Source organism: Callithrix jacchus, chromosome 8, assembly GCF_049354715.1.
Source record: "Callithrix jacchus isolate 240 chromosome 8, calJac240_pri, whole genome shotgun sequence".
Lineage (NCBI taxonomy): Eukaryota > Metazoa > Chordata > Mammalia > Primates > Cebidae > Callithrix > Callithrix jacchus.
The window spans coordinates 45,222,783-45,235,689 of record NC_133509.1 but is presented as its reverse complement, the minus strand read 5'-3'; the positions used below and the strand labels follow the sequence as shown (position 1 = coordinate 45,235,689).

At 44.5% G+C, this 12,907-nt stretch overlaps 1 protein-coding gene across 7 annotated transcripts in view; it reads left to right on the top strand.

Annotated features, from left to right (window-relative positions):
- NUSAP1 (nucleolar and spindle associated protein 1) overlaps positions 1 to 10,853 on the top strand; it is a 43,303-nt gene extending 32,450 nt beyond the window's left edge. For all 7 annotated transcript variants that reach the window (XM_078334336.1, XM_054239719.2, XM_054239718.2 and 4 more), the window contains 4 exons: positions 607 to 755; positions 5,173 to 5,289; positions 7,970 to 8,078; positions 9,853 to 10,853. In XM_078334336.1, coding sequence (XP_078190462.1) covers positions 607 to 755; positions 5,173 to 5,289; positions 7,970 to 8,078; positions 9,853 to 9,946 — 469 coding nt within the window. In that variant the 3' untranslated portion in view covers positions 9,947 to 10,853. The remainder of the gene's footprint in view (positions 1 to 606; positions 756 to 5,172; positions 5,290 to 7,969; positions 8,079 to 9,852) is intronic.
- The last annotated feature ends 2,054 nt before the right edge of the window (positions 10,854 to 12,907 follow it).

The window sequence follows — 12,907 nt, the reverse complement described above, 5'->3', positions numbered from 1 at the left end:
CACTCCAGCCTGGGTGATGGAGCGAGACTCAATCTCAAAAAAAAAAAAAAAAAAAAATGGGCTTATTTCTCTACCGCTCAAATGAATGACATTCTTTTAGGAAAATACAAAACCTGTTCTCACCACTCACCTAGCATAGAAGTCTCCTACTCCCTGTGACTTCCCCTCACCCGGAGGAGGAGGAAGGGGAGCTCTTTGGCTTGCCTCTTGAACTATAATGAGGCATATTCCTCCAGCACCATCATTGTCCAAGGCAGAGAGACCAGAAAAGACAAGAACATATTTTACAAATAATGGAAGTTGAAATGTGATTTACTTTAGCATCAGCCTTTTAGGAATGTGTCTCTTCTGCAAAAGAGGTTCATTACTATGACAAGTATTCTGTGCTGGGAAAATCCTTTTGATTTGGGTAAGAAAAAAAAAAAGGCAATTATTCATCGAGGCCCTTTTCACTGTTTGCAATTGGTCAAGTGGTTTTATTTATTTATTTATTTCATTTTTTTTCCTTTGCTATTGTATTTCTAGGTAAAGTGGTTTTATTTATAAGCTAGATACACGTTATTCTTGCCACAGTACTCATGTCTTGTATTCTGCTGTCCTATTTAGGTTTTCAGCTGCTACTAAAGATAATGAGCATGAGCATTCACTGACCAAGACTCCATGGTCTGCACATGTGACCATGTCTGGGAATACCCCAAAAGACAAGGCTATGCTTGGGACACACAAAATAAAGACCACCAAGAGGAATTCTGCTGGTAAAAAAAATCTGTTTTTTGTTTTGTTTTGTTTTGTTTTGTTTTTGGAGATGAAGTCTCACTCTGTCATCAGGCTGGAGTGCAGTGACGTGATCTTGGCTCACTGCAACCTCTGACTCCCTGATTCAAGCTATTCTGCCTCAGCCTCTCGAGTAGCTGGGATTACAGGCACCTGCCACCAAGCCCAGCGGATTTTTGTATTTTTTAGTAGAGACAGGGTTTCACCATGTTGGTCAGGATGATCTCGATCTCCTGACCTCAAGTAATTCACCTGCCTCAGCCTCCCAAAGTGCTGGGATTACAGGTGTGAGCCACTGCACCTGGCCATCCATTTCATTTTTAAGCCATGTAACTTCCCAAAATTATTAGGTGTATCTTTCTTTCTTTCCTTTTTTTTTTTTTGAGGCGGAGTTTTGCTCGTTACCCAGGCTGGAGTGCAATGGCACGATCTCGGCTCACCGCAACGTCCGCCTCCTGGGTTCAGGCAATTCTCCTGCCTCAGCCTCCTGAGTGGCTGGGATTATAGGCACATGCCACCATGCCCAGCTAACTTTTTTGTATCTTTAGTAGAGACAGGGTTTCACCATGTTGACCAGGATGGTCTCAATCTCTCTACCTTGTGATCCACTCACCTCGGCCTCCCAAAGTGCTGGGATTACAGGCGTGAGCCACCGCGCCCGGTCTTTTTTTTGAGACGGAGTTTCACTTTTGTTTCCCAGGCTGGAGTGCAGTGCAGTCTTGGCTCACTACAATCTCCACCTCCCGGGTTTAAGCAATTCTCCTGCCTCAGCCTCCAGAGTAGCTGGGATTACGGGCATGCATCACCACACCCAGCTAATTTTATATTTTTAGTAGAGCCAGAGTTTCACCATTTTGGTCAGGCTGGTCTCGAACTCCTGACCTGCGGTGATCCACCTGCCTCAGCCTCCCAAAATGCTGGGATTATAGGCATGAGTCACCACACCCAGCCTGTATATGTTTCCTTAAACCCTTTCCATACCTATAAAATCAAAAGCAAAAATTTTACTGTAGCCTATTTTTCATTGTGTACTAGTGAGGGAAAGGCCAGAGACATAAGCAAAAATCTGATAACTGCCTGAGAGTTCCATCTAATCCTAAAATGGGGACCCTACAGGAATAGCATTGTGCCTCTTATAAGACTCAGGGATTAGGAGGGTGAGCACAGTATTCATTACAGCCTCAGAATGGTTCTGGAGGACTCTGACACCAATAGGATCCCAGACCATAAAGTTCATGTTTCAAGATTCAATCATGTTGACTCATATTCACTGTATTTTTCAATGATATGGGTATATGTCAGTTGATTTATCTATTGTACTATTCATGAACATGTGAGTCATTCCAGCTTTCATGATTATGTATGATGTTGTCATGAATACTCTTAAACATGTCTCCTGTGCAAGAATTTCCCTAGACCTAGGAGCAGGACAGCTGGATTGGAAAATATGCAGACATTAACTGCCCTGGATGAATTGTACCAATTCATGCTTTCCACTGGCAGTGTATGGCAGCCCCTTATTCTACTCCCTGCCAACACCTGATATTGATACAGTGGGATCCCTTGAACATGGAGTTTTGTGCTTTTGGGTGTTTAACTAGCTGATCTTAGATCCTGATTGCTGGTTCACAGATGGAGGCAAGTGTTCACATTTGGCAATGACCTGGATACAAATGATAAGTGGCTTCCCCCTATGAAGAGAAAGGATTGGCCGGACATGGTGGCTCTTGTCTGTAATCCCAGCACTTTGGGAGGCCGAGGCGGGTGGACCACTTGAGGTCAGGAGTTCAAGACTAGCCTGGCAAACATGGTAAAATACCATCTCTACTAAAAATACAAAAATTAGCCCAGCATGGTGGCATGCACCTGTAGTCCCAGCTGCTCAGGAGGCTGAGGTGGGAGAATCACTTGAACCAGGAAGCAGAGGTTGAAGTGAGCCGAGATTGTGCCACTGCATTCCAGCCAGCCTGGGCAACAGAGTGAGACTCCGTCTCAAATAAAAAAAAAAAAGAGAAGGGATTACAAAATGTGCTAGATAACTGATGGTCAACTGTAGCAAAAAGGCTGACCAAACCAAACCATCTTTAGACAGGGCACAGTGGCTCACAGCTGTATCCCAGCTCTTTGGGAGGCCAAGGCAGGAGGATCACTTGAGGTCCGGAGTTTGAGACCAGCCTGGCCAACAAGGCAAAACCTCGTCTCTTATAAAAATACAAAAATTAGCCAGGCCTGGTGGCGCACACCTGTAATCCCAGCTACTCTCTTGAGAATCACTTGACCAGGGAGGCAGAGGTTGCACTGAGCCGAGGTCATATCATCCAGCCTGGGTGACAGAGCAAGACTCCATCTCAAAAAAATAAAAACTTCACTATCCTGGATATTTTTAACTTCATGGTTCAAAAATTTATATTTTTTTGGGCCAGGCGCGGTGGCTCACGCCTATAATCCCAGCACTTTGGGAGGCCGAGGCGGGTGGATCATGAGGTCAAGAGATCGAGACCATCCTGGTCAACATGGTGGTCTGTGCCAACATGATGGATGCGCCATTGCACTCCAGCCTGGGTAACAAGAGCGAAACTCCGTCTCAAAACAAAACAAACAAACAAAATTATGTTTTTTTGTTTTTGTTTTTGTTTTTTGAGATGGAGTCTCCCTCCGTTACCAGGCTGGAGTGCAGTGGTGCAAGCTCGGCTCACTGCAACCTCTGCTTCCTGGGTTCGAGTCATTCTCTTGCCTCAGCCTCCCAAATAGCTGGGACTACTGGTGCGCACCACCACATCCAGCTGATTTTTGTATTTTTAGTAGAGATGGGCTTTCACTATGTTGGCCAGGACAGTCTCAATCTCCTGACCTTGTGATCTGCCCACCTCAGCCTCCCGAAATGTTGGGATTACAGGCGTGAGCCACCACACCCAGCCCCCCAAAAATTCATATTCTTAAGTGATAACAGCCTTTATTAATAATATTCTGTCTACAAACAATTCTCCTGCCTCAGCCTCCCAAAGTGCTGAGGTTACAGGTATGAGTCACCAGGCCATGAATCCTTTCAACTTTATGTGATTAGGTTCTTTTTATGTTTGTTTATGTTAATGATACTATTAATATGTAATTTTTATGAGTAGCTGTTATCAGGGAAATAAGCTGAAAAATTACCATTATTTCTTTTTTTCTTTTTCCTTTGAGATGGAGTTTCCCTCTTGGTGCCTAGCTTGGAGTGCAATGCACGATCTTGGCTCACTGTAACCTCTGACTCCTGGGTTCATGTCATTCTCCTGCCTCAGCCTCCGGAGTAGCTGAGATTACAGGCATGGGCAGCCATGCCTAGCTAATTTTGTATTTTCAGTAGAGGTGGGGTTTCTCCATGTTGATCAGTCTGGATTTGAACTCTCGACCTTAGGTGATCCACTTGCCTCCACTTCCCAAAGTGCTAGGATTACAGGCGTGAGCCACCGCGCCCAGCCATACCGTTATTTCTTTCAACAGAATTCTAAACTCCCAGCTGATCCTAAGAAATGTCAGCCGGGCGCGGTGGCTCAAGCCTATAATCCCAGCACTTTGGAAGGCCGAGGCGGGTGGATCACGAGGTCAAGAGATTGAGACCATCCTGGTCAACATGGTGAAACCCCGTCTCTACTAAAAATACAAAAAATTAGCTGGGCATGGTGGTGTGTGCCTGTAGTCCCAGCTACTCCGGAGGCTGAGGCAGGAGAATTGCCTGAACCCAGGAGGTGGAGGTTGTGGTGAGCGGAGATTGCGCCATTGCACTCCAGCCTGGATAACAAGAGTGAAACTCCATCTCAAAAAAAAAAAGAAATGTCATACTCAGAACATTTACAAAGCTGTTTAGCAAAGGAAACTAATCTCAATGGTTAGCTTTCCTCACTTACTGTTTTCTTCCCTTGTCTCCATTTTAACCCTTACTTCAGACTCTTTCATCTATTTCAGAGTATTCATGTAGATTCTCTCAGGCCTTTGGGGCTGCTATTATACAACAAAGCACAAAGACTATCTTATAAACAGCAGTGTTTCTTTCTCATAGTTCTGGAGGCTGGATGAAGACAGATCAGGACACTAGCATGATTCTGGTGAGGGCTCTTTTCCAGGTAGCAGACTGCCAACTTATTGTATGGTCATGTGACAGAGCTAGAGAAAATTCTGTGGGGTCCCTTTATGAGGCACTGAACCCCATTCATGACCTACTTACTCTCAAAGGCCCTACTTCCTTACACCAGTCATATTGAGGGTTAGTATTTCAACATGAATTTGGAGTCACAAGAGGTACAAACATTCAGACAATAATATGTGTTTTTAAGATTGAGAAGTAACACTTTGACAAACATTTTAACAGGTCTTTGTTTCTAACTAAGCTCTTGTTTTCTTCTTTTTTTTTTTTTTTAGTTATTACCCCATTCAAGTTGACAACTGAGGCAATGCAGACTCCAGTCTCGAATAAGAAACCAGTGTTTGATCTTAAAGCAAGTTTGTCTCGTCCCCTCAACTATGAACCACACAAAGGTATTTAGGAGTATATTGAGCTACAGGGCCTGTGAAATAGTTAAGATTGGTGGGGCACGGCGGCTCACATCTACTAAAAATACAAAAATAAGCCAGGCATGGTGGCACATACCTGTAATCCCAGTTACTTGGGAGGCTGAGACAGGAGAATCGCTTGAACCCAGGAGGCAGAGGTTGCAGTGATCTGAGACCACACCACTACACTCCAGCCTGGGGCAACAAGAGTGAAACTGTCTCAAAAAGAAAAAAAAAAAACCTTAAGATTAAACAAATTCTGCTGGGCACCGTGGCCCACGCCTGTAATCCCAGCACTTTGGGACAGGCAGATCACTTGAGGTCAGGAGTTCAAGATCAGTCTGGCCAGCATGGTGAAACCCTGTCTCTACTGGAAAAAAAAACAGGAAAATTCGCCTGGAGTGGTGGTGGGGACTGTAATCTCAGCTACTTGGGAGAGTGAGGCAAGGGAACCCATGGAGTGGAGGTTGCAGTGAGCCAAGTTTGTACCACTGCACTAAAGCCTGGACGACAGAGTGAGACCATGCCTCAAAAAATAATAATAATAATAATAATTCTGCATCTAAAGCTGTAAAACAACAACAAAAAAAAGTCTAGTGACCCAATGGAAGCCATACTTGACTACCTAGAATGCTTTCCCCTGCCTCTGCTTCCACATAGATCCATGATTTAAAAGACCTCCTATTAAACAAATAACAAATACTTGATTCAGCAGGGTACAGCGGCTCACGCCTATAATCCCAGCACTTAGGAAGGCAGAGGCAGGAGGATGGCTTGAGCCCAGGAGTTCAAGACCAGCCTAGACAACTTAGCAAGACCTTGTCTATACAAAAAAAAATTTAAATTAGCAGGGCATGGTGGCATGTGCCTATGGTCCCAGCTACTCAGGAGGCTGAGATATGAGTATTGCTTGAGCCAGGGAGATTGAGGCTGCAGTGAGCCATGACTGTACCACTGCATTCCAGCCTGGGCAACAGAGTGAAACCCTATTTCAGTATGTATGCCTGTACTCCCAACTACATGGGAGGCTGAATTGGGAAGATCACTTGTGGCCAGGAGTTCAAGGCTGCAGTGTATGCTATGGCCATACCTATGGATAGCCGCTGCACTTCAGCCTGGGCAAAATAGTGAGACTTCATTGTTTAAAAAAAATTAACTTCCATCCTGGCTAACATGGTGAAACCCCGTTTCTTCTAAAACTACAAAAATTACCTAGGCTGGGCGCGGTGGCTTACGCTTGGAATCATAGCACTTTGGGAGGCCGAGGTGAGTGGATTGCCTGAGATTAGGAGTTCAAGACCAGCCTGGGCCACACGGTAAAATCCCATCTCTACTAAAATACAAAAAATTGGCCAAGTGTAGTAGTGTTCGCCTGTAGTCCCAGCTACTCAGGAGGCTGAGACAGGAGAATTGCTAGAACCCAGGAGGCAGAGGTTGCAGTGAGACGAGATGGCGCCACTACATTCCAGCTTGGGTGACAGAACAAGACTCTGTCTCTTAAAAAAAGAAGAAGAAAAAAAAAATTAGCTGGGTGTGGAGGCACATGCCTGTAGTCCCAGTTGCTTGGGAGGCTGAGGCAGGAGAATCGCTTGAACCCGGGAGGCAGAAGTAGCAGTGAGCCAAGATCACACCAGTGCAATCCAGCCTGGTGACAGAGCGAGACTCCATCTCAAAAAAAAAAAAAAAAAAAAAAAAATTGAATTTTAAAAAGCAACACATAAACTTCCAGAAATGTGGTCTCAGGCTGGAGTGCAGTGGCTATCCATAGGTATGGTTATAGCATACGCTGCCGCCTTGAACTCCTGGCCAGAAGTGATCCTCCCAGTTCAACCTCCCATGTAGTTGGGAGTATAGGCATACATACTACTACACCTGGGTCTATGTCCTGCTTTTCCTTTTTTTGAGATAGGGTTTCACTCTGTTGCCCAGGCTGGAATACAGTGGTTCTTTTTTTTTTTTAATTGCAAATTCGCTGGGCATATTGGCTCATGCCTATAATACCAACACTTTGGGAGGCCAAGGCAGGCAGATTGCTTGAGAACAGGAGTTCGAGACCAATATGGACAACACAATGAAACCCTGTTTCTACTAAAAACTACAAAAATTACCTGGGCATGGTGTTGTGCACCTGTAGTCCTAGCTACTCATGAGGCTGAGCTGGAAGGATCACTTGAGTCCAGGAGGGGAACGTTGCAGTGAGCCGAGATGAGATCACACCACTGCACTCCAACTTGAGTGACAGAGTAAGACTCTCTCAAAAAAAAAGTATAGGCCAGGCATGGTGGCTCACACATATAATCCTAGCACTTTGGGAGGCCAAGGCAGGCAGATCACTTGAGGTTGGGAGTTTGAGACCAGCCTGACCTACATGGAGAAGTCTCATCTCTACTAAAAATAAAAAATTAGCTGGGCATGGTGGTACACACCTATAATTCCAGCTACTCAGGAGGCTGAGGCAAGAGAATCACTTGAACCAGGGAGGTGGAGACTGCAGTGAGCCAAGATCACGCCCTCCAGAACTGGGCAACAAGAGAGAAACACTGTCTCCAAAAAAAAATTAAAAAAGTATAAATGTTGATAACAGGTAACCACAGATGAAGCGAATAAAGTTGGGACTATAAAGCAACCAATCTTCTTAAAACTCTTTGTCTCTGTCTTAAACTAGGAAAGCTTAAACCATGGGGGCAATCTGAAGAAAATAATTATCTGAATGGACATGTCAGCAGAATTAATTTCCACAAGAAAACTTACAAACAACCCCGTCTCCAGACAAAGTAAGTACCTAATTACACAGCTTTATGATTATTTTAATTTCAAAAGCAGCACCTTAGAGGGACAGAGGCTCAGTGATAGTGGTGTTTTAAGAGGAGGTTAGAAGTGATATCATGTATAGAACTTTCTGAGTACGTGTGTAGGTCCCAGTGTAATGAACTCCAAATCAGCACGTTTGGGGTGAGGCCCAAGCAACTGCATTGTTTCCAAGGTTCTGCAGGTGATTCAGAAGAAGACCCAGATTCAGAGCACTGCTCTTGCATGACTTGTCTGCCTAAACACAGTGCACATGGTTATCTCTCCAGATACCAATGTCTAACAGCCTAGGGTACCTACGTATCCAGATAGACATAAATTCCTCACTCCTAAGGAAACCAGGCTTACAAAGCATCTAGGCCCTATAAAGAGGAAAAACCCAGGATGGTCCTTAGAGGCTTCCTTCAGCATGAAAACCAGGTGAAAGCCAGAGCTCATCCTGCATTGCAGCAAGTCATAGTTGGGCCCAGATTCCCTGCCTGGACCCTCCTGACACAGGGTTACCTATTACTTGACTCGTGCCTATACCCAACTGCCACCAAGGCCTTTGCTCACTGTTATTAAGATACATTAACATAATCTTGGGCTTTTTTTTTTCCTTTTCTTTTTTTCTTTTTTTTTTTTTTTTTGTCTAATCCTGAGAGAAAAGCATAATGGCTAACTCAGACCCTGGTTCTAGTTCTATTCCTTTCACTAAACTATGTGATTTTCAGCTTGACCTTCGACTTTGATTTCTAGGTGTAGACATTTCACATTTAAAACAAACTTTTTTTTTTTTCTTAGAGACAGGGTCTTAACTTTTTGTCACCCAGGCTGTAGTACAATGGCATGATCATAGCTTACTGCCTCCTTGAACTCCTGGGCAAGTGATCCTCCCACCTTTGCCTCCCAAAATGCTGGGATTATAGGTGTAAGCCACTGCGTCCAGCCTAAACCAAATTGTAAAATAATAGGAGTTGGATTCAATCACCAAGGTGACTTCTGACTACAATGCCATGCATGATTTTGTTTGTGTTTTTTTGTTTGTTTGTTTTGGGTTTTTTTGAGTCTCGCTCTGTCACCCAAGCTGGAGTGCAATGGCGTGATCTCGGCACACTACAAGCTTGGCCTCCCGGGTTCAAGTGATTCTCCTGCCTCAGCCTCCCCAGTAGCTGGGATTATAGGCGTGAGCCATCATACTGGCTTGTTGTTATTGTTGTTTTGGTTTGTTTTTAAGACAGAGTCTCACTCTGTTGCCCAGGCTATAGTGCTAAGGCGAGATCTCAGTTCACTGCAGTCTCTGCCTCCCTGGTTCAAACAATTCTCCTGCCTCGGCCTCTCTAGAAGCTGAGATTACAGGCACCCACCCCCATGCCTGGCTAATTTTTTGTATTTTTAGTAGCGATGTGATTTCACTGTGTTAGTCAGGATGGTCTCGATCTCCTGACCTCGTGATCCACCTGCCTCAGCCTCGCAAAGTGCTGGGATTACAGGCATTAGCCACCATGCCTGGCCTCCATGCATGATTTTAGAGTGCCCAGTTAACAAAAAGGAAAATACCAGTTTCTAGACCTTTAAAACAACAATGACAAAGAGGTGTTAGAAACACTAGGCAGAGCATAGTGCCCTGTAAGGGTCTGTTTTACACAAGTATGCTGGATATCATTGCTTAAAAGTTTTGGTGTTAGTCCAACAACAGTTGCTTTAAAGTATCAGTTGTGGAGCCTCACTAGAGATTAATGTGTGACCTGTCCCTTTCAGGGAAGAGCGACGGAAGAAACATGAGCAAGAACGAAAGGAGAAGAAAGCAAAGATTTTGGGAGTGCGAAGGGGCCTCATTTTGGCTGATGATTAGTAATTTTTTAACATCTTGTAAATATTCCTGTATTCTGAACTATTTTTCCTTTTGTAAACTTTTTTTTGCTTTCTTCCCCACTTTAGTCATGAGATCTTTTTCTGCTGTTCATATTCTATGTAATGTCCATAGGTTCTTCATGTGCTACAATCTCTGAAAAGACATTATCACCTTAAAGCTCGAATTCTTTGGGATGGTTTTTGCTTAAGTCCCTATACAACTCAGTTTTCTAAAGAGACCCATCCTAAGATTCTGGTCCTAGATTTTTAATTTCAAGTTCCCCCTGCTGGTTCTAGTATGAACAGAACTGCAGTCTTCTGCTAGGCAATAGCATTTACCTGTTGGCAGCTGGAGACTGGGTTTCACCAAGTTGGCCAGGATGGTCTCAATCTCTTCACCTAGTGATCCGCCCACCTGGGCCTCCCAAAGTGCTGGGATTTCAGGCGTGAGCCACGGCACCTGGCCTAATTATTGTTTTTTCAGAGACACAGTGTTGCTCTGTCACCCAGGCTGGAGTACAGTACTAAGATCATAGCTCACTGTAACTCCTTATGGGCCCAAGGGTTCCTCCTGAGGGAATGTGTTCTCTTTCTGGGTCCACAAGGGGGTGTAGTTTTAGGGGCAAGAACTTCCCAGTGCCATGCCCACTCCCATCTCTCTCCATCCAGAAGATTTAATTTTCGCGACTGCGGGAAGAATCAAGTCAATCACTCCAGCGGAAGTCCTAAAGAACTCCTTTCATTGGCCAGAGGTCTTGGAGAAGGTGGGGGTTCCTCCTAGGTTAAAAAGTCCCCTGCTTCCAGACCCTTTCAGACTCAATGTTTGGATCCCCTCCCCCGCCCTTATGTGGAAGTTTTCTTCTTTTTTTTCTCTTTCTCTGCCTAAAATAAAAATCACATTTTTGCAACACTGTTTGGGGTCCAGTATTTCCTTTGCGAGCACACCTGGTTCCCTCTCTTTCTTGAAAGAGCAGGAGACCAAGAACCTTGGAGAAATGTCCTCTGAGAGGAGCTAAGGGCTCCCCTGAACTCCAACACTCCTACTACAGCCTCCCAAGTACCTGAGTCTACAGGTGTGTGCTACCACACCTGGCTAATTTTTTTTTTTTTTTAGAGACAGGATCTCACTATGTTGCCCAAGCTGGTTTCAAATTCCTAGGCAAGTGATCCTCCCACCTCAGCTTCCCAAAAGGCTAGGATTATAGGTGTGAACCACTGTGCCTGGCCCCAATATTTCCATATACTAGCAATGACTAATAAAAAAATGAAATTAAGGAAATTGCATGTACAAGAGTACCAAAGAGCAAAAAATAATAAATTTAAGCTGGCACAGTGGCTGATGCCTATAATCCCAGCACTTGGGAAGGCCATGTGAACCCCATGTCTACTACAAATATAAAAATTAGTTGTGGTGGCCAGTACCTGTAATCCCACCTACTTGGGAGGCTGAGGCACGAGAATCGCTTGAACCTGGGAGGCAGAGTTTACAGTAAGCCAAGATCATGCCATTGTACTTCAGCCTGGACAACAGAGCAAGACTCTATCTCAAAAAAAAAAATTTAATAAAATTTAAAATCGTGGCCACGCATGGTGACACACCTATAATTCCAGCACTTTGGGAGGCCAAGGTGGGCAGATCATGAGGTCAGGAGTTCAAGACCATCCTCACCAACATGGTGAAACCCCATCTTCATGAAAAATACAAAAATTAGCTGGGCTTGGTGGTGCGTGCCCTAATCCCTGCTACTCAGAAGGCTGAGGCAAGAGAATCACTTGAACCTGGGAGGCAGAGGTTGCAGTGAGCTGAGAAAGCGCCACTACACTCCAGCCTGGGCAAAAGAGCAAGACTCCATCTCAAAAACAAAACAAAAAACAGCATATAGAAATAAGCTCTAACAGTTGTTTTGTTTTTTTAAAAACCACTAGACCACCAGGGAGGTTTTATTTTTTAACAAAGATGCCAACACTATTCAATGGAGCAATAGTCTTTTCACCAAATGATACTGAGACAACTTGATACTCAGATGCAAAAAATGAATTTGGACCTTTATACCATACACAAAAGTTAACTTAAAATTGATCACAGGGCTGAGCACAATGGCATATGCCTATTGTCCCAGATACTTGAGAGCCTGAAGTGGGAGGATCACTTTAACCAATTCAATCAGAGGCTGTGTTGCATTATGAGCACTCCTGTGAATAGCCCCTATACTCCAGCCTGAGCAACACAGCAAGATCCTATCTCTTAAAAAAAAAATCATGGCCAGGCGCAGTGGCTCATGCCTGTAATCCCAGAACCTTGGGAGGTGGAGTTGGGTGGATCATTTGAGGTCAGGAGTTTGAGACCAGCCTCATCAAAATGGTGAAGACCCATTTCCACTGAAAATTAGCCAGGCGTGGTAACACTTGCCTGTTAATCCCAGCTACTTGAGAGGCTGAGGCAGGAGAATCACTTGAACCTGGAAGGTGTAGGTTGCAATGAGCCGAGATTCGGCCATTGCACTTCAACCTGGGCAACAAGAGTGAAAAGCAGTAAAAAAAAAATATCAGGCCAAGTGAGGTGGCTCACGCCTATAATCCTAGCACTTTGGGAGGCCAAGGGAGGTAGATCACTTGAGGTCAGGAGTTAGAGATCAGCTGGCCAACATGGTGAAACCTTGTTTCTACTAAAAATACAAAAATTAGTTGGGCATAGTGGTGGGCACCTGTAATCCTAGCTCCTCTGGAAGCTGAGGCAGGAGAATCGCTTGAACTGGGAAGCAGAGGTTGCAGTGAGCTTAAATCACGCCCCTGCACTCCACCTTGGGCCACAAGCGAGACTTCATCTCAAAAAAAAAAGGATCACAGACCTAAGTGTTAGAACTAAAATTACAAAAGTCTTAGAAGAAACCATAGGAGTAAGTCTCAATGATTTACTGAATTATTGCCTTGGGCAAGGCAATGATTTCATAGACATGACAAC